This window comes from Oncorhynchus tshawytscha, linkage group LG10 (assembly GCF_018296145.1).
Source record: "Oncorhynchus tshawytscha isolate Ot180627B linkage group LG10, Otsh_v2.0, whole genome shotgun sequence".
Classification (NCBI taxonomy): domain Eukaryota; kingdom Metazoa; phylum Chordata; class Actinopteri; order Salmoniformes; family Salmonidae; genus Oncorhynchus; species Oncorhynchus tshawytscha.
Window position 1 is genome coordinate 47604008 of NC_056438.1, and position 20039 is coordinate 47624046.

Sequence of the window (20039 nt, forward strand, 5' to 3'; positions counted from 1 at the left end):
CTTTGGTAAAAAGGGATTTAATATGGCATAGGTGTTTCAAAATCTACTTTAAAGATAAGATACAGATATCAGAATTATTTCAAATTTTTGAAGTTTGTACAATATTGGCTTTCTGGGAGAATTTTCTATCCTGTAGCGCAGAGAATTTCAAACACGGGCTTTCCAATGCATCGCAATGTAGGGCACCTATTGGTAAATTTAATTTAAAAAATAAAAATAAAGCAGATATTGAATATTCCTTTGAGCATGGTGAAGTTATTATTTTAACTTTAGATGGTGTATCAATACACCCAGTCATGACAAAGATACAGGTGTCCTTTCTAACTCAGTTGCCGGAGAGGAAGGAAGCCGCTCAGGGATTTCACCATGAGGCCAATGGTGATTTTAAAACAGTTTAATGACTGTGATAGGAGAGAACTGAGGATGGATCAACAACATTGCAGTTACTCCACAATACTAACCTAATTGACAGAGTGAGAAGGAAGCCTGTACAGAATAAAAAATATTCTAAAACCATACATCCTGTTTTCAACAAGTAAAACTGCAAATAATATCTTTTGAATTCGGGCTGTAACACAAAATGTGGAATAAGTCGAGGGGTATTTATACTTTCTGAAGGCACTGTAAGTTTCCATCCAATTTGTGACAGATTTTCAGGCAAATTATCTAAAATTTGCATAAAGAAAATAAAGCACACAGTGTACCATTTCACTTCCAAGTTTTCATGTACTGAAAAAAATTCTAAAGTGCAATGTGTTTCCATCGCATTTTCAACTCTACGGACAGTTATGTCAGAAGCTGTTGTGTTAAATAGCAAATGTGCCCACTCTGGTCTTGCCACGTGTTCTCTAGCCAACAGCTCACAGTTACAGTGCAGGTAGGCTGTGCGTGAAGGCTAGTCTACATGAAATGCATTTCCGACGCCATTTCTTGCATAATTAATTTTACAGACACAAAAAGATCCCACCAGGTCGAACGAACAAAATATCTGTCTGCATGTATAAAATTCTACTGCAACTTTCCATCACAGCTGTCGATTAAAAACTGTGGCTGGAAACGTGGTTACTCTAAAATGTCTCTCTCTTCAGCCCCCCCAGCACAGCAAGTACAAGACTTACATGTGTCGGGACATGAAGCAGAAGGGAGGCTGTCCTCGAGGAGCCAGCTGTACCTTCGCCCACTCTCAGGAGGAGCTGGAGAAGTAAGTGCCTTTCAGAAATATGAACATCTAACAACCACCACCCTTTTGATTGAAATGGAATAGCACACTCTCTGCCCTCTTTCGCATTTAAATCAATAGACCTAAACATATTTTGCTCTGATAACTATCAAACTCCGAGAGGTTATCACTTAGAATTGCACTTTTTTAAAACCTCTTCCCCTTGGTGTAGATTTTTTATTTTAGAATCTACGGTAGGAAGACTTTTCTGTTTTTATAGCTACTGTAAAATTAGAACTGTATTTAGTGTTTCTAGCAAGCCACCAATGCCAGAAGTATAACTGTATTTTCTGTTCGTAGGTACCGTAAAATGAACAAGCGTTTGGTAGCTCGCCTCCCTGGCTCATCTGGCCTGCTGTCGGACGATGGACTCTCTCTGGATGTGGGGGTGACCCGGAAACCCTCGCCCCTCACCAACGGCTCAGCCGTACCCCCCATGCCCCAGCTCATCGCCCGTGGCACCGACCTTGTGACCTACGACCTGTTGCGCAAGCCCAAGATGGACGGCGGGTGCAACAGCTCCCCGGAATCGCCCCCTGACTCGTGAGTGGAAATACCGCCTTTCAGCCAACCTTATAATTATATCTATTTGGTTAATATATTTTGTAACAGAAGAAAATGTGTGTTTAGCCATATTGTTTTGGTTAAATAAACACTTTATAAAATTATTTTTTACATTGATGCGAAAACTTGATTGATTTATGTATTTATTGTATCCAGAACTCTCACTGTTTTTCTACCCTCAGTCTGGACTCGGGGCCCAAACAAGGGTACCCCCAGCCACTCCATGCCATGGGCTACTCCAGGGGGCCAGGAGACCACATGTCCATGCCCAAGCAGATGCCCAGTGGCGTGGTGCCCCGGGGGCCTCAGATGTACCCGCAGCAGCTACCTGAGATGTACTACTCTGACTCTCGCCCCCCGCCCTCCTCCTCGCAGTACGACCCCTCGCAGTATCCCCAAGGTGAGGCTGCTAAACGCTTGTTTTGTGCTGTTGAAACATCTTTAGTTTCTGTCATGCTTTTACTTTGACTTATTTCAATGCTTTCATTGATTGTGTTTTGAACCTATATTGTTGAATGACCAATATGAAGAAAATGTCATTTCCCCCTCGCCCCACAGGTTACCCCTACCAGCAGCCCCCCCAGTACGCCCCCCAGCGCTACATCCGCAACCCCCCTCCCCCCAGTGAGCCCGCCGGACTCCCCTACCAGGACCCCTACCCTGACTACGGCCCACCCGATCGCCCTTACCCGGCCCCCCACTCGGGCCCTCCCTTTTCCTACCCTCCCCCATCCCACTATGACACCCGGGGCCGTCACGGCCCTTACCCCGGCCCCCCTCCTCCGCCCCAGCCCTACCCCTCGCAGAGGGACGACATGGTCCGGATGAGCCCCGCACCCCTGGAAGGGCCCCCTTACCACCAGGAGCAGGCTGCCAGGGAGAGGTACCCCCCAGAAGGATTCTACCCACCAGGGGCCCAGCCCCAACCCTTGAGGTCCTATGTCAGAGTGAGTTTGGTTCCTCCACAGTGGTCAGCAACCCTGGTCCCAGAGAGTTACAAGGTAGATTGGCTTTTTGGACCGGACCAGTAGTAAAACCTTAATCAACCAGTCCAAGGTCTGGATGAACAGTTGATCAGTTGAATCCGGCTGTGTTGCCACTGGGCTCAGCAAAAAGCTAGCAAACCCTGTAAAACTCCAGGTTGATGACCATTGGTGAACATACACACGGACTACAATGCAGTTGTCTGATAACTCATAAGATATAAGATGACACAGCCTGGTTCCTCTCTAGGTTTCTTCCTAGGTTTTGGCCTTTCTAGGGAGTTTTTCCTAGCCACCGTGCTTCTACACCTGCATTGCTTGCTGTTTGGGGTTTTAGGCTGGGTTTCTGTACAGCACTTTGAGATATCAGCTGATGTACAAAGGGCTATATAAATAAATTTGATTTGATATGAGCTGCATCTCCCTTGAGTTAGACATTTGTGTCGTTAGAAGTTGGCCAGAAGTCAGATATATTTAATATTGAATAGTTCTCATGAACTGTGTCCCGAGGTGAGTTAACTAGGAGCAGTATGGCCACTCTTCCCAGCCCAGTCTGGACGACCTGCACCATTGGTGTACACTATATTTAATTGTAACTAATCATTAGAAATGTCCTGTGGTTTGTTAGGAGCCGTACGGGCGCTCCTCCCAGCCCAGCCTAGACTACTTGCACCACCGCCGTAAGGAGCTGATGGCCCAGCTGGAGGAGAGGAAGGTCATCGCTCCCTCGCCCACCCTGCCCCACACCTTCCCCAGCGACTACCCCCCAGAGGTGAGGACCCCCCCCACACACACACACACCGAATGTCACTCAGGGTCAACACACACAAGTCAGTTCTGCCTGGTCCAGAAACAAACTGTTGAGTTTTTAAATTTTTTATTTCACCTTTATTTAACCAGGTAGGCCAGTTGAGAACAAGTTCTCATTTACAACTGCGACCTGGCCAAGATAAAGCATAGCAGTGTGAGCAGACAACACAGAGTTACACATGGAATAAACAATTAACAAGTCAATAACACAGTAGAAAACAAAGGGGGGAGTCTATATACAATGTGTGCAAAAGGCATGAGGAGGTAGGTGAATAATTACAATTTTGCAGATTAACACTGGAGTGATAAATGATCAGATGGTCATGTACAGGTAGAGATATTTGTGTGCAAAAGAGCAGAAAAGTAAATAAATAAAAACAGTATGGGGATGAGGTAGGTGAAAATGGGTGGGCTATTTACCAATAGACTATGTACAGCTGCAGCGATCGGTTAGCTGCTCAGATAGCTGATGTTTGAAGTTGGTGAGGGAGATAAAAGTCTCCAACTTCAGCGATTTTTGCAATTCGTTTCAGTCACAGGCAGCAGAGTACTGGAACGAAAGGCGGCCAAATGAGGTGTTGGCTTTAGGGATGATCAGTGAGATACACCTGCTGGAGCGCGTGCTACGGATGGGTGTTGCCATTGTGACCAGTGAAATGAGATAAGGCGGCGCTTTACCTAGCATGGACTTGTAGATGACCTGGAGCCAGTGGGTCTGGCGACGAATATGTAACGAGGGCCAGCCGACTAGAGCATACAAGTCGCAGTGGTGGGTGGTATAAGGTGCTTTAGTGACAAAACGGATGGCACTGTGATAGACTGCATCCAGTAGAGTGAGTGTTGGAAGCCATTTTGTAGATGACATCGCCGAAGTCGAGGATCGGTAGGATAGTCAGTTTTACTAGGGTAAGCTTGGCGGCGTGAGTGAAGGAGGCTTTGTTGCGGAATAGAAAGCCAACTCTTGATTTGATTTTCGATTGGAGATGTTTGATATGAGTCTGGAAGGAGAGTTTGCAGTCTAGCCAGACACCTAGGTACTTATAGATGTCCACATATTCAAGGTCGGAACCATCCAGGGTGGTGATGCTAGTCGGGCATGCGGGTGCAGGCAGCGATCGGTTGAAAAGCATGCATTTGGTTTTACTAGCATTTAAGAGCAGTTGGAGGCCACGGAAGGAGTGTTGTATGGCATTGAAGCTTGTTTGGAGGTTAGATAGCACAGTGTCCAATGACGGGCCGAAAGTATATAGAATGGTGTCGTCTGCGTAGAGGTGGATCAGGGAATCGCCCGCAGCAAGCGCAACATCATTGATATATACAGAGAAAAGAGTCGGCCCGAGAATTGAACCCTGTGGCACCCCCATAGAGACTGCCAGAGGACCGGACAGCATGCCCTCCGATTTGACACACTGAACTCTGTCTGCAAAGTAGTTGGTGAACCAGGCAAGGCAGTCATCCGAAAAACCGAGGCTACTGAGTCTGCCGATAAGAATATGGTGATTGACAGAGTCGAAAGCCTTGGCAAGGTCGATGAAGACGGCTGCACAGTACTGTCTTTTATCGATGGCGGTTATGATATTGTTTAGTACCTTGAGTGTGGCTGAGGTGCACCCGTGACCGGCTCGGAAACCAGATTGCACAGCGGAGAAGGTACGGTGGGATTCGAGATGGTCAGTGACCTGTTTGTTGACTTGGCTTTCGAAGACCTTAGATAGGCAGGGCAGGATGGATATAGGTCTGTAACAGTTTGGGTCCAGGGTGTCTCCCCCTTTGAAGAGGGGGATGACTGCGGCAGCTTTCCAATCCTTGGGGATCTCAGACGATATGAAAGAGAGGTTGAACAGGCTGGTAATAGGGGTTGCGACAATGGCGGCGGATAGTTTCAGAAATAGGGGGTCCAGATTGTCAAGCCCAGCTGATTTGTACGGGTCCAGGTTTTGCAGCTCTTTCAGAACATCTGCTATCTGGATTTGGGTAAAGGAGAACCTGGAGAGGCTTGGGCGAGGAGCTGCCGGGGGGGGCGGAGCTGTTGGCCGAGGTTGGAGTAGCCAGGCGGAAGGCATGGCCAGCCGTTGAGAAATGCTTATTGAAGTTTTCGATAATCATGGATTTATCGGTGGGTGACTAGTGACTAGTGTTGGCCTTCAAAGCTCCCCACTGGTAGTTTTAATGTCATGACATTGTCTATTTATAACAGTTTCAAAACAGAGCTTCTGGTGCTGTTTTAGCTATGACAATCTTATCTAGCGATGACCCTGTTTCAGTAAAATTCAATATTTGATATTATTCTGCCCTATATACATGTTTCTAAAATGCCTATGTTTTAGCGCTATTTCCTAGTTAGCATGGATATATAAGTAAGTTACTAACACATCTGCCTGTCTCCACAGTATGGGGAGGAGAGCTCCAAAGCCTTTGGGAAGTGCAGGGAGCCCGACTACGCGGGCCAGTACTCTCCCTGGTCCTGTGACACCATCGGCTCCTACATCGGCACCAAGGACTCAAAGCCCAAAGATGTCATGGCGCCCGGGGCCATGGAGATGATGGTGAGTGACAGTTGGAATAGTGCCGGTGGGTCTTAGCGTGTTACTGGTTCAGATGTCACAGGAGCAGTGTTGTGCTTGATGAGGAGGATTAGAACAATAAGTTACATGAGCTCTATTTTACCTAGTGTCTTCCTCCCTTTTTTTTAATCTTCTTACTTCACCATCTCTCCTCTTGGCTTTCTTTGAGAGCATCTGTTAAATGGTTCAATTGTTAATTGCCCCTCGGCCTTTTGCTCTCATTTTCCTCTCTTCGCCCCATCTTTCCCTCTCTCCATTTTGTTTTATTATTGTATTTCACTCTGGATGAGCGCGTCTGATCAATGTCTACAATTCTAAAATGTGCCCCTACTGTCTTTCTCAACCCAGCCTTTTTGTTCATTTCTCTTTCTCTCCCGCGTCTCTTTGTAGATTGCAAATTATTGTTAAATGAAGGGCCTGCTACTGTCACTGACTAAATAAGGGGCCTGCTAAATGACCGTTCTAAATGCCCACCCCCCCTCTCTATGTAGAATGTGGACGGTAAAGGTAGGCGGGGGGAGCCCTCCATGGATGCCCAGGTCAGGCGGGGGACAGAGGTGAAGGACGACGACCCCATCATCCCTTTCGGCCCCCAGCCCACTGTGTCGCGCTTCGGGGCCATCTCACGCACCTCTAAGACAGGCTACCAGGCGACAGGCCCCATGCAGGCCTTGGGCTCCACCCAGGGACCCAACCCTAAGCACATGGCCATAGCCGGTAAGGTTACTCACACTTGGCACTTGCAACTTTACTTTGACCATTCACTGTCGTCACCTTTATCACGGTCATATTCATTAGGCACCAAACAGAAGGAAACAGAGAGAGACTGCCTGGACTTAAAGGGATAGTTCACCCAAATTACAATATGAAACATTGGTTTCCTTACCCTGTAAGCGGTCTATGGCCAAGGTATGACCGCAATCCAATCTTTGGTTTTATTTACCTGGCATTGTTCCAAATGCTAGCATTTTAGCATTCTCACATGTCCAAATCATTCTAAAGTCTCAAATTGTTTGTGAAGCTCATTTAAGTCCCATATAAAATGATTTGAACATGATGCTCAAAAAATGCTAATATCGGTCCAATGACTTTAATGGGATTTGTGCCGGGTAACCTAAACCAAAGCATTGATTGCAGTCATACCTTGTCCATATACTGCTTTACAGGGTAACGAAACAAATTTCATTTTGTTATTTGGGTGAACTACCCCTTTAAGGAACACTTCATTTCGCTTTCAGTTGCATGTCTCAATGAATATTTGAACCAAGTATCTAAGACATGATAGGTGGTTAACGCGTCATTGTCCCGCCAACAGCGGAGTACTCCTATGAGAACCACGGAGGCTGGGGCGGAGCCTCCTACCCCTCCCACCAAACTGTCGTCTCCTCTCAGGGACACTTCAGTGAAAGGTACGGCCGAACACACCTCTCATCCATCAATCACTCATTCACTCCTTCCCACTATTAATTCACATTTATCAGTAATTCTGACGGTTCTCTTCTTTCTCAGGCTGCCTATGCCAACTCAGGACAGAGAGCAGCTGAAGACTGAGCTCCAACAGGTCAACCAGCAGATCAACCAACAGTCTCAGATCCACCAACAGTCTCAGATCCACGGCATGGAGGTGTGTATTCACACACACAAACAGAGAGATGGGACAAACACTTGTAATACTCATGTGTAGACACCCTCAACCAGAATCCAGGACGGGCAACATCAACATTTTGCTTTGAAATTGAGACAAAAACCTAGCATTTTTTTGGGGTGCGGGGCATCCGAGCTTGTAAGTATTGGTGGAGAATGGGGTTAATTGTAGGGTGGAAAAACTGACCTTACTAACCCTGGACTCCCTCCTCCTCTTCCATCAGCTCTCCCAGCCAGGTCAGAACCAGGGCCAGCAGGGGGGGAAGTGGCCTGGTCCAGCGGGGTGTTCCAGCAGCACTGCCCCAGTGTCCAGCGAACAGCTCAGCATGGAGCTCCACCAGGTGGAGAGGGAGATCGGCAAGAGGACCCGCGAGATGGACATGGTGAGGGGGATGGATTGATGGGAGAATAGTAGGTTGTCTGTATTACAATGTGAAATCATTCTGCCCTGCCCCCAACGCCCTATAGAGTTATTGCTAGCCAAATCAAATTTTATTTGTCACATGCGCCAAATACAACAGGTATTACATTACTTACAAGCCCTTAACCAACAATGCTTTAAGAAGTTAAGAAAAATAAGTGTTAAGTAAAAAATATTAATAAAAGTAACAAATAATTAAACAGCAGCAGTAAAATAACAATAGCGAGGCTATATACAGGAGGTACTGGTACAGAGTCAATGTGCAGGGGCACCGGTTAGTTGAGGTAATATGTACATGGATAGAGTTAGTGACTGCATAGATAATAAACAGAGTAGCAGCAGTGTAAAAGAGGGCTCTAGGTAGCCGTTTGATTAGCTGTTCAGGAGTCTTCTGGCTGGAAGCTGGTAGAAGCCTTTTGGACCTAGACTTGGCGCTCCAGTACCGCTTGCTGTGTGGTAGCAGAGAGAACAGTCTGACTAGGGTGGCTGGAGTCTGACAATTTTTAGGGCCTTCCTCTGACACCACCTGGTTTAGAGGTCCTGGATGGCAGGCAGCTTAGCCCCAGTGATGTACTGGGCCGTACGCACTACCCCCTGTAGTGCCTTGTGATCGGAGGTCGAGCAGTTGCCATACCAGGCGTTGATGGTGCAGCTGTAGAACCTTTTGAGGATCTGAGGACCCATGCCATATTTCTCAGTCTCCAGAGGGGGAATAGGCATTGTTGTGCCCTCTTCATAACTGTCTTTGTGTGTTTGGACCATGATAGTTTGTTGGTGATGTAGACACCAAGGAACTTGAAGTTCTCAACCTGCTCCACTACAGCCCCATCGATGGGAATGGGGTCGTGCTCGGTCCTCCTTTTCCTGTAGTTCACAATCATCGCCTTTGTCTTGATTTACTTTGAGGGGGAGATGTGTTATTCTGGCACCGCCAGGTCTCTGTCCTCCTCCCTATTGGCTGTCTCGTCGGTGATCAGGCCTACCGCTGTTGTCATCGGCAAACTTGATGATGGTGTTGGAGTTGTGCCTGACCATGCAGTCGTGAGTGAACAGGGAGTATAGAAGGGGACTGAGCACGAATCCCTGAGGGGCCCCTGTGTTGAGGATTAGTGTGGCGGATGTGTTGTTACCTACTCTTACCACCTGGAGGCGGCTCGTCAGGAAGTCCAGTTGCAGATGGAGGTGTTTAATCCCAGGGTCCTTAGCTTAGAGATGAGCTTTGAGGGCACTATGGTGTTGAACCCTGAGCTGTAGTCAATTAATAACATTGTCCAGGTGGGAAAGGGCAGTGTGGAGTGCAATAGAGATTGCATCATCTGTGGATCTGTTTGGGCAGTATGCAAATTGGAGTGGGTCTAGGGTTACCGGGATAATGGTGTTGTGAGCCATGACCAGCCTTTCAAAGCACTTCATGGCTACAGACGTGAGTGCTACAGGTCGGTAGTGATTTGGGCAGGTTACCTTAGTGTTCTTGGGCACAGGAACTATGGTGGTTTGCTTGAAACATGTTGGTATTACAGTCAGGGACAGGTTGAAAATGTCAGTGAAAACACTTGCCAGTTGGTCCGTGCATGCTCGGAGTATACGTCCTGGTAATCCGTCTGGCCCTGCGGCCTTGTGAATGTTGACCTGTTTAAAGGTCTTACTCATATCGGCTACGGAGAGCGTGATCACATAGTCATCTGGAACAGCTGATGCTCTCATGCATGTTTCAGTGTTACTTGCCTCGAAGCAGCTCGCGGCTCTGCTTCCCTTTGTGGTCTGCGATAGTTTGCAAGACCTGCCACATCCGATGAATGTCGGCCCCGGTGTAGTATGATTCAATCTTAGTCCTGTATTGACGCTTTGCCTGTTTGATGGTTTGTCAGAGGGCATAGCGGGATTTCTTATAAGATTCCGGGTTAGAGTCCCGCTCTACCCTTTAAGCTAAGTGTGGATGTTACCTGTAATCTATGGCTTCTGGTTGGGGTATGTACGTAGGGTCACTGTGGGGACGACGTCATCGATGCACTTATTGATGAAGCCAGTGACAGATGTGGTGTACTCCTCAATTCCATTGGAAGAATCCCGGAACATGTTCCAGTCTGTGCTAGCAAAACAGTCCTGTAGCTTAGAATCTGCTTCATCTGACCACTTTTTTTTTTTTATAGACCGAGTCACTGGTGCTTCCTGCTTTATATTTTGCTTGTAAGCAGGAGTCAGGAGGATAGAATTATGGTCAGATTTGCCAAATAGTGGGTGAGGGAGAGCTTTGTGCGTGTCAGTGTGTGGAGTAAAGTTTGTCTAAAGTTTTTCCCTCTGGTTGTACAATTAACATGCTGATAGAAATGAGGAAAAAACAGATTTAAGTTTCCCTGCATTAAAGTCCCCGGCCACTAGGAGCGCCGCCTCTGGATGAGCGTTTTCCTGTTTGCTTATGGCTGTATACAGCCCATCGAGTGCAGTCTTAGTGCCAGCATCGGTTTGTGGTGGTAAATAGACAGCTACGAAGAATATAAATGAAAACTCTAGGCAAATAGTGTGGTCTACAGCTTATCATGATACTCTACTTCAGGCGAGCAAAACTTAGACTTCTTTCGATTTTGTGCACCAGCTGTTTGCAAATATACATAGACCGCCACCCCTTGTCTTTACCAGAGGCCGCTGTTCTATCCTGCCGAAAAATCTTAAAACCCGCCAGCTGTATGATGTCATCGGTCAGCCACGACTCGGTGAAACAACATAAGATATTACTGTTTTAAATGTCCCTGTTACGAATCCCTTTTGGCCCGACAGTCTAGGGGGGGGATGGTAATGAGACCCGTAACATAACTCATGCAATTTATAATAGTGACAAAGTAAAAGTGAGAACGGAATAACCACGACAACTGAAATCTACCTTCAAACTCAGGGTTTATTGGAAAACACACAGTAATGGGGGGAGCAGGAAAAGGGGCTGAGCTGGACCCAAGGAAAGAAGCAATAAGCATCCAAAAACACCCCTAAGCTAGACTAGCCTATTTCAACAACAGCTAACTAACCAAAAATAGTGGGTAGTCCGCCCAGTTCTAACTAGGGTATTTAACAAAGTTTACCTACGGGTAGTGTATGCCCATGGGCGACTTGTCTTGTTTCCCCCTTTTCCCACCAGCAAACAAACACCATAACCAAAAACAATCACAGGTGAGGACAAAGTGATATGGAGGTGCTCAAACAAAAGAGAGGTCAATACATAAAGAGAGAGTGAAACAGAGAGACCTACAGACATGGCATTTACAGAGAGATTGAACTCTAGAGCAAACAACTGACAGGGTTTTTAAACCAAGGGAAAGGAACTGTGATTTGGTAGGAAACAGGAGGAGGTATGTCTTCTGATTGATGATTGATTGGGGAGTGATGATTTTCACCTGTGAGGGGAGAAGGAGAGAAAAGAACACAGGATACATATATATACACACACACACACACACACACACACACACAGGATACCTGTATCCGTAACAGTCCCGTTGGTAGGATATACATGATTTTAGTTTATTTCCCTTTGATTGTACGTTGGCTAATAGGAGTAATGGTAAAGGGAGATTACCCGCTCGTCATCAGATCCTTACAAGGCACCCAGACCTTTGTCCCCGATGTCTCTTCTGCGAATGAAGGCCTTGTCGGGGTCTGAAGTAAATTCTTCTCATCACACTCGTTAAAGAACAAGTATTCCTCCAGTACGGGGTGAGAAATCGATATCTAGAAGTTATTTTCGGTCATTAGACACGGTGACAAACATTATGAATAAAATAAGTTACAAATAACGTAAAAAAACATGGACAATTGGTTAGGGGATCGTGAAATGGCAGCCATCTCCTCCGGCTCCATTGATGTTGTCGTCTGGTATTATAGCTGGTTTGTGTTCATGTGTCTGTATGTTATTATGGATCGCCATTAGCTACTGCCAAGGCAGCAGCTATTCTTCCTGAGGTCCAGCAACATTAAGGCAGTTATAGAATTTAAAAAACATTACATTCACGACACATGTGCACAGACAGACACCCGCTCCATGACATGTGAGTTGATGTGGTCTCTACAGGACAGCCTGGTGGCTCATGAGGTCCTGTACAAGACGAAGACTGCAGAGAATGGCCAGCAGGACCACAAGGCCCAGCTGGAGGAGATTGCTCTGGCCCTGGGGTGAGTGGAGACACACAACTCAATAGTAAAACACATGTATAAAGACATGACATGCTGAAGGATAATATCATGTCGGAAGTTTACATACACCTTAGCCAAGTACATGTAATCATAGTACAACTTCCCTGTCTTAGGTCAGTTAGGATCACCACTTTATTTTAAGAATGTGAAATGTCAGAATAATTTATTTCAGCTTTTATTTCTTTCATCACATTCCCAGTGGGTCAGAAGGTGACATATGCTCAATTAGTATGTGGTAGCATTGTCTTTAAATTGTTTAACTTGGGTCAAACGTGTCAGGTAGCCTTCCACAAGCTTCCCACAATAAGTTGGGTGAATTTTGGCCCATTCCTCCTGACAGAGCTGGTGTAACTGAGTCAGGTTTGTAGGCCTCCTTGCTTGCACACGCTTTTTCATTTCTGCCCACAAATTTTCCTTGACTTTGTTGTCCTTAAGCCATTTTGCCACAACTTTGGATGTATGCTTGGGCTCATTGTCCATTTGGAAGACCCATTTGTGACCAAGCTTTAACTTCCTGACTGATGTCTTGAGATGTTGCTTCAATATATCCACATAATTTTCCTCCTCATGATGCCATCTATTTTGTGAAGTGCACCAGTCCCTCCTGCAGCAAAGCACCCCCACAACATGATACTGCTTCACGGTTGGGATGGTGTTCTTCAGCTTGCAAGCCTCCCCGTTTTTCCTCCAAACATAACAATGGTCATTATGGCCAAACAGTTCTATTTGTGTTTCATCAGATCAGAGGACATTTCTACAAAAAGTATGATCTTTGTCCCCATGTGCAGTTGCAAACCGTAGTCTTGCATTTTTTATGGCGGTTTGGAGCAGTGGCTTCTTCCTTGCTGAGCGGCCTTTCAGGTTATGTCGATATAGGACTTGTTTTACTGTGGCTATAGATACTTTTGAACCTGTTTCCTCCAGCATCTTCACAAGGTCCTTTGCTGTTATTCTGGGATTGATTTGCATTTTTTGCACCAAAGTACGTTCATCTCGAGGAGAAAGAAGGCGTCTCCTTCCTGAGCGGTATGACAGCTGCGTGGTCACATGGTGTTTATACTTGCGTACTTGTGGCAGACTAGGGGGTTTGGTCAAGACATTTACACAGATCAGAGTATGATTAGCTCGGTTTCAAGGGTGTTTAAATAATAAATCAAAAAAGATAAGGATAGGTCTCCATGAGACCCTCGCCGCTCTACCGTCTTCTGGGCTCTTGCTGTATCCTGTCGGCCACAAAAACTGAACTCCCTCATACCTTCCCAACTATACGGGAGTCCTTTCTTCCCCTACTCTCCCTTGTGTGCTGCTCTTCTGGCAGCTTTTACGGGCCTTGCACAGCTGGTGAGCAATCAGCCTTTGATTACTCACCAGATCCCAATTAGTCCTTGCCGGAGAGCCCGTCAAGACCTGGCATGTCCAGCAGATGGAGCCATCACTTCGTGATGTATACTATGTTTGTCACTAGGCCTCGATGAGTCTCCCCCTGGTGGCTGACCTGCTGTACACCACAGTACTATTCTTTGAGCTGAACGTGGTACCTTCAGGCGTTTGGAAATTGCTCCCAAGGATGAACCAGACCATTTTTTTCTGAGGTCTTGGCTGATTTCTTTCGATTTTCCCATGATGCACTGAGCTTGAAGGTAGGCCTTGAAATACATCCACAGGTACACCTTCAATTGACTCAAATGATGTCAATTAGCCTATCAGAAACTTCTAAAGCCATGACATAATTTTCTAGAATTTTCCAAGCTCTTTAAAGGGACAGTCAACTTAGTGTATGTAAACATCTGACCCACCGGAATTGTGATACAGTGAATTCACTCCAACCTAAGTGTATGTAAACTTCCGACTTCAACTGTATGATCTTTAAGCCTCTCTGTTTCTCTCTCTGTTTCGTCTCTCTCTCTTCGTCTTTCTCCTCGTTTCTAGTGAGGTGTCGAATGGCTCCAGCGGTCTAGTTCAGGATGGCGGTGTGGGCGGAGCCATGCTGTCACTGACCACTAGGGCGTCATCGCTTAACCTGTGTTCTGAACCAGGACCCGGGGGCTCTGATCTGCAGAAGAACGGTGTGGTCCATTCCTGCTCCTAGACCATATACACTGCGACACACACAACAAACACACACTCAGAGCCTTTGTTCTAAAGCATGCACACACATACTTGTTTTATTTAGAGGATGAGCAGTATCTGCCGTGATATGAATTTTCTTTCTTTTTGTTCTGTGAATGAGCATTTTCTTTCTTTTTTATGACTTTCATCGCCTGGAAACCATTTGACATTTATTTCTCTTGTTTTTTTTTTTTACTGGGATTATAAAAAAAGACTCTCAAAGTAGATATGTCAAAAAAAGCAGATGATGATGATAATTGTTCAAAGAAGGCTATCCCTCCTACGTAGATATCACATACCAAGACACGTAGTGCATCGAAGGGTGGATTATTTCTCAATTCTCCCCCTCTATTTTTGTGCCCGTTACCAGGGTAAGCAACTTGCAGGGACCTTAATTACCCCCAAAGATGGTTTTAAGGCTGTGAAATGTAAACGTTCAATTTCGTAACCAATTTAGTATCGAATCCTAACTCAAGTTATGGTCGTTTTGGTCTTATGTACTACATAGCTATCAAAAGTCTTGGTGTTTTACAACGTATTTATGTCAGCTGTCATAAGTATCATGTAAGTGTCTGTTTATAATGCATTATAGCCTGATATTTTATAAGGCAAGTCAGTTAAGGACAAATTCTTATTTACAATGACGGCCTAGGAACAGTGGGTTAACTGCCTTGTTCAGGGGCGAAACGACCGATTTTTACCTTGTCTGCTCGGGGATTCGATCTAGCAACCTTTTGGTTACTGGCCCAACACTCTAACCACTAGACTACCTGCCACCCTGGTATGACACGTTGTTTCTTTCTGATGCCTTTGACAGCTAACTAACGGTTAGTCAGTGTAGTAACCGTTCTGTTGGCGTTCAGTAATAAAGGTGTAACCGCTAGTGTTCAGGAATACGCCACCCCCAGAATCGTAAAACGTGTTTGACCAGATATGGGGGGGGGGGACACGTTCCACTAACGCTCAGTCAACCCTCAGAGCCAAACAAGACCATGTCGCTTCAAGCCGCATGCCGTATTTAACCCGCCATGAGAAGTCTGATTTTTATTAGTGCATTTTATGAATACATCGTATGTCTGTTTCATACTTGAAAAGCAGTATCTTATTAACCAAAGCATTCTGTTTTAAAGATTGCAAAATGTATCTTTTTGATAATGAGCTTTTCTCATGTTTTCTATAAGGGAACATACTATGTGCTTCTCGTGGGATGTGGTGTGACTTGCTGCAGAAATGTCTTGTTTGCACTTTGATGGGCTGGAATTCAATCGAACTTGCAGTGCGGAAATGTACATTCCAGGGAGTGTAACACAACATTAATTTTCACACTGCAGGAAGAACATTTTCCACGTTGCGAGAGAGATTGAATCCCCTCCCAGTGTGAATTGAATCATATGGGGTGATTGGTGTTTTTGTTCTTCGTCTTCCTCAGAGCTCCTTATCTGGTCATTGAAAAGGCCTCCCCATTGGGATTATCTTGTCATTGGTTCTCCTTAACTTCTATGAAGTTGCGTTCCCTTGTTTGTTTTTTTGCTTGCGTAAATTGCGATTTAAGGGGGTGTGGCCTGCCTGAACGCTAGTCCGTAATTGGAGGGGAAGTAAAATGGTTCAATATGCACATTTTTTTTGCTCCTCTTGTTCTTAATACGTGTGTGTTAAAGGTGTCTGTAGTCTGCCAAACAGTCCTTTCAATGGTTTGTGCGTCAATGTCAACCGTTAGAGTAGCGAAGTGTCTTAAATAACTGTCATTCTACAGGCTTAAAAAAAAGTCCTATCCCTTTTTTTTTGTTTTTAACCGTGTACTATTAGTTCATTTTAGAACAAGTCTGTATCAAGACACATATTCAGGGTATCTTAGTGGATTCAAAACCCAGGACTTTGGGCCACACATGTGAGGCTTAAAGCAAGCAGCCAGAGTGTGTTGCCCCTCAAAAAGCTTCTAGTCAAAGTCTTGATCTTTTTAATGATATTTTTCACTATATTGTTTTCTGGTGTTATTATTATTGGAAGCTATAAAAACAAAGAGTTGCACAATCCATATTGTATAACTCACAGTAATATATTGAGTAAAAAAAAAACACAAATGTTTCGGCATCACTGTGCCTTTCGAAACGTTAATATTTTTTTTACCCAATAAATTACTGGGAGGTAAAACTTATGGAGTGTGCGACTTTGTTTTTATAGCTTACAGTTTATTCACCATTAGTCAAAACCTCTACACTAAATAATGTTCTCTGGGTGTGCGCCAGCTCATGCTTTTTATTATTAGGATTATTACTTTATTATTGATGATCTGTCATGGTAATTGTTTATCGCTGATGCTCGTTAAGGAGCTCTATGCCTTTTTGTAAACAATTGTCATGGTTGGCCATTGGAGAAAAAAGCTGCGCTGAAATGCAAAGAGGTTGATCCCAGTGCTCAAACGGTTACGAATACACGGAGTGTCGGTGACGATCGGGTTTCATAATTTGGGTTCAGGAAGAAAGAAAAGGGTCGGCGATCAGTGTAGATGGGTGTTGAGGGCCAGGGTCAGTTATAGGGTGTTCGTTTTTTTTTTTTCAACCACACTTCATGCCTCTTGGGCTACTCTTTGCTATATTTTATTGTTTAGGTAAACAACTCACTTATACATATGAGTATGTATACATACATTAATATACTAAGCACTATTAACGTGCCACCTCTTATTCTACTCGCTCAGCATTTATATTAAATGATCTCTACTTAGAATCAGCTAAATGTTTTATATTATTTCTCTACTGGTTGCCAACAGACTTTATCCTTTCCCAGTTGAAGGACTTCTGTGCGCATTGATGTGTGTTCACTTAATCTTTTTGTGTTCAAACAAAGATAAGTTCTCTACTGAAATATGCTTCCGAAAGAAGACACAATTTAATGATGAAAATTTACAACAACAATACAAATGTTTGTGTGCGTGTGTTAGGTTGTATTGTAGAAAATGTACACTGTCTTTTTGTCAAAGTAAAGTGCGCTGTGCTGGGTGACGGTGTGGAAATATTAGAAATGTGTTGAGGTTTTCTCTTTTTTAAGAGGTCATCCGGGTAAGCCTTTAATTTAGTCAAAGGCATGCTTCATATTCTCAAGGAATAGTTCTAGGCCATTCCTTCCAACAATATGAGATCATTTGGAAGCACCCTAACCAAATTGAAAGCAATCTTAATTGGCACACTCATTTTGTCACCACCATCACTAATCACATGACAGGCAGAGACACATGTTTTGTAATTTTTAGCACAAAAAAGGTGTTTCTGCTGGGGAAAATATAATCAACTAGTTGGGTTTGTTTTTCTTTCTTCCTGTCGTTGAGTGAAATCACTTACTTCCCAGTCTTACAGTGATCTATGTAACGCATCATGTTGTCCATCCACAGGGAAACTGTCATTCTTGGCGTCACACTTATCCACACACAGGTTTTCATTTGTTTCAGAATAGTCATGAAAATGTGCTTACCCTTAAGTCCCTCCAGCTGTGAGCCTTCAAGAGAGTTCACTTCAAACTTGTCTAATGATTTTAGATATCAAAAGTGGTCTGTTGGCTTGAGGCCACATTCCATGCCATCTATTGTGAAGATCCAGCTATAAGCCTCAATTCCCAAATCAATGGCAAAGGTGAACATAGTCTAGTTACCTGAACATAATGCAGTGCCTATCATTTCCACTCATTCTGGGTTTAAGGCATATAGTTTATATATATCTCAAGTGGTTTAACGTTTATTCAAGGTCATGTCCCAAACCATGTGTTTGTGTGTGTGTGTGTGTGTGTGTGTAATGTTTTGGGACGTGACCTTGAATAAACGTTAAACCACTTGAGGTCTAAAACGTGCAACAAACTTTGATTTTGGAGTAAACTGTCCCTTTCTGAAAGCCTATAGGTGAGTAGAATTAACAATTATATAGTTTCTATGGGAATAGCAATGATGTTCATGTCAGTCTCATGCTTTCATTTGTTTCTGAGTGAAACGGCTGCCTACCCCTCCTTCACACAGCCAATGAACTCTTCCCCCAAACCACAGAACTCTTACTGCTGTTTTGGGCTCACATTTTAATTCCCAACTTTTGGGAAAAACTCAATGGCTGTTTTTTTTTAATGATTAATCCCTTGTAAAATATCTCTTAAATTAAGGTACAGTTTTAATTTCAGCAAGAAAATACGTTTTTATATGTATTATACTCCATTAAGGAATGTTTAGAATTATCTTCCTCCAATGTGGATGTAGCCATTATTACACCATTTTATGACTTTGTAAGAGAATTCACTGTGTGAAAATTGGTTTGCATTTTTGTATAATACAATCTGCTTTTTTTGTTTGATACGAGAGGGAGGTCAAACTGGAAGTTTTTAAGAGAGAAATGAACCTGTGAAATTGAGAGAATCTTTTTTTAATTTATGTACAACAGTGATTCTATGCTGAGGGGGGTGGATTAAAAGATATTGCTAACTCTGATATTGGCGTCTTGTTTTACTTTCCCATGGGGAAATGAGTGAACATCTGATCGCAAGTATTATCATGCATAACACTACATTCTTTTTATCTGGCCCTGCCTGTTAGCCCACACATCTTTATCCACCCCAAACTGTGGAGGACAGAGATTAACTTTGCCCACCACCAATTTAAGGGATCAAAACGGAATTTAAGAGAGGATTAAGGAGTATCAACCAATTTACGGCCACATTGATGGCGTGTGTAATGTTACACAGCGTGGAGACATGTTTAGTTGTCATGAGCCCTTCCCAGCTAGCTAGTTTATTCTGACCGGCAGTGGTGTTGTGGAGGGTATACAGTGTATCAATAAAGCTGATTGAACAGAGAATGTTTAGCTTCATGTTGATAGGCTTTATTTTTCCACGTTTTAGGCGCAGCAACGTGTGAATGTCCCAAAATGCGTTCTTAAATCTAATGGTTTCATGGACAAAGATGGAAATGTAGAAAGAGGGGCGATCTAAAGATGGAACAACTACCATGGGTCGCTAATATGATTTTGGCTATAGGCTTACTTCGAAGCAAGGTAAGATGCCTCATAATATGAATTAAAACATCCAGGTTTCAACAAATTAAGGAACAGGAAAAATACAGCGATCCTATTACAGGCTGAACGTCTTCTGGTAGATGGGAAGGCTTTCCCAAAAACCTTAACATTTAATTAACTAGTTACAAAGTAGTGTATGCTTATCTGGCAGAATGATATGATTATTTGCGTCAAACCTGTGGCCATCATGTGCTACAGAAAAACCTCTTAACCAATCAGCAGTGCTTGGTGCCTGCACACTTGAATTGAAGGGAAACTACACTCAAAAATCTAAATGTCTTAAGTGGTCTCCAGATGTGGTGCTTTAAAACATCACATTTTTGTGTGACTAAGAATGAAAACCTGTGAATTTCTGACTCAGTTGAGAGCCTTTTATCGGTTTCAATAGTATGGCTACTATTAGCCTACTGCACAGTACAGCTTGAGTTGGCCTGACTGAAAGACATGTTTTTTAAATATTTTTGGGTAATTCAAAGTGTATGTTACTGTTTCTCATAT

General features: G+C 44.1%; 1 protein-coding gene across 1 annotated transcript in view; it reads left to right on the forward strand.

The window, feature by feature from the left end:
- LOC112259580 (roquin-1-like) overlaps positions 1 to 18958 on the forward strand; it is a 42549-nt gene extending 23591 nt beyond the window's left edge. Inside the window, exons 9-20 of the mRNA XM_042328632.1 lie at positions 1089 to 1201; positions 1520 to 1762; positions 1966 to 2183; positions 2342 to 2730; positions 3395 to 3538; positions 5967 to 6122; positions 6632 to 6857; positions 7456 to 7549; positions 7650 to 7764; positions 8009 to 8167; positions 12266 to 12366; positions 14317 to 18958. Of these exons, the coding sequence (XP_042184566.1) occupies positions 1089 to 1201; positions 1520 to 1762; positions 1966 to 2183; positions 2342 to 2730; positions 3395 to 3538; positions 5967 to 6122; positions 6632 to 6857; positions 7456 to 7549; positions 7650 to 7764; positions 8009 to 8167; positions 12266 to 12366; positions 14317 to 14476 (2118 nt within the window). The 3' untranslated portion in view covers positions 14477 to 18958. The remainder of the gene's footprint in view (positions 1 to 1088; positions 1202 to 1519; positions 1763 to 1965; positions 2184 to 2341; positions 2731 to 3394; positions 3539 to 5966; positions 6123 to 6631; positions 6858 to 7455; positions 7550 to 7649; positions 7765 to 8008; positions 8168 to 12265; positions 12367 to 14316) is intronic.
- Positions 18959 to 20039: the final 1081 nt, after the last annotated feature.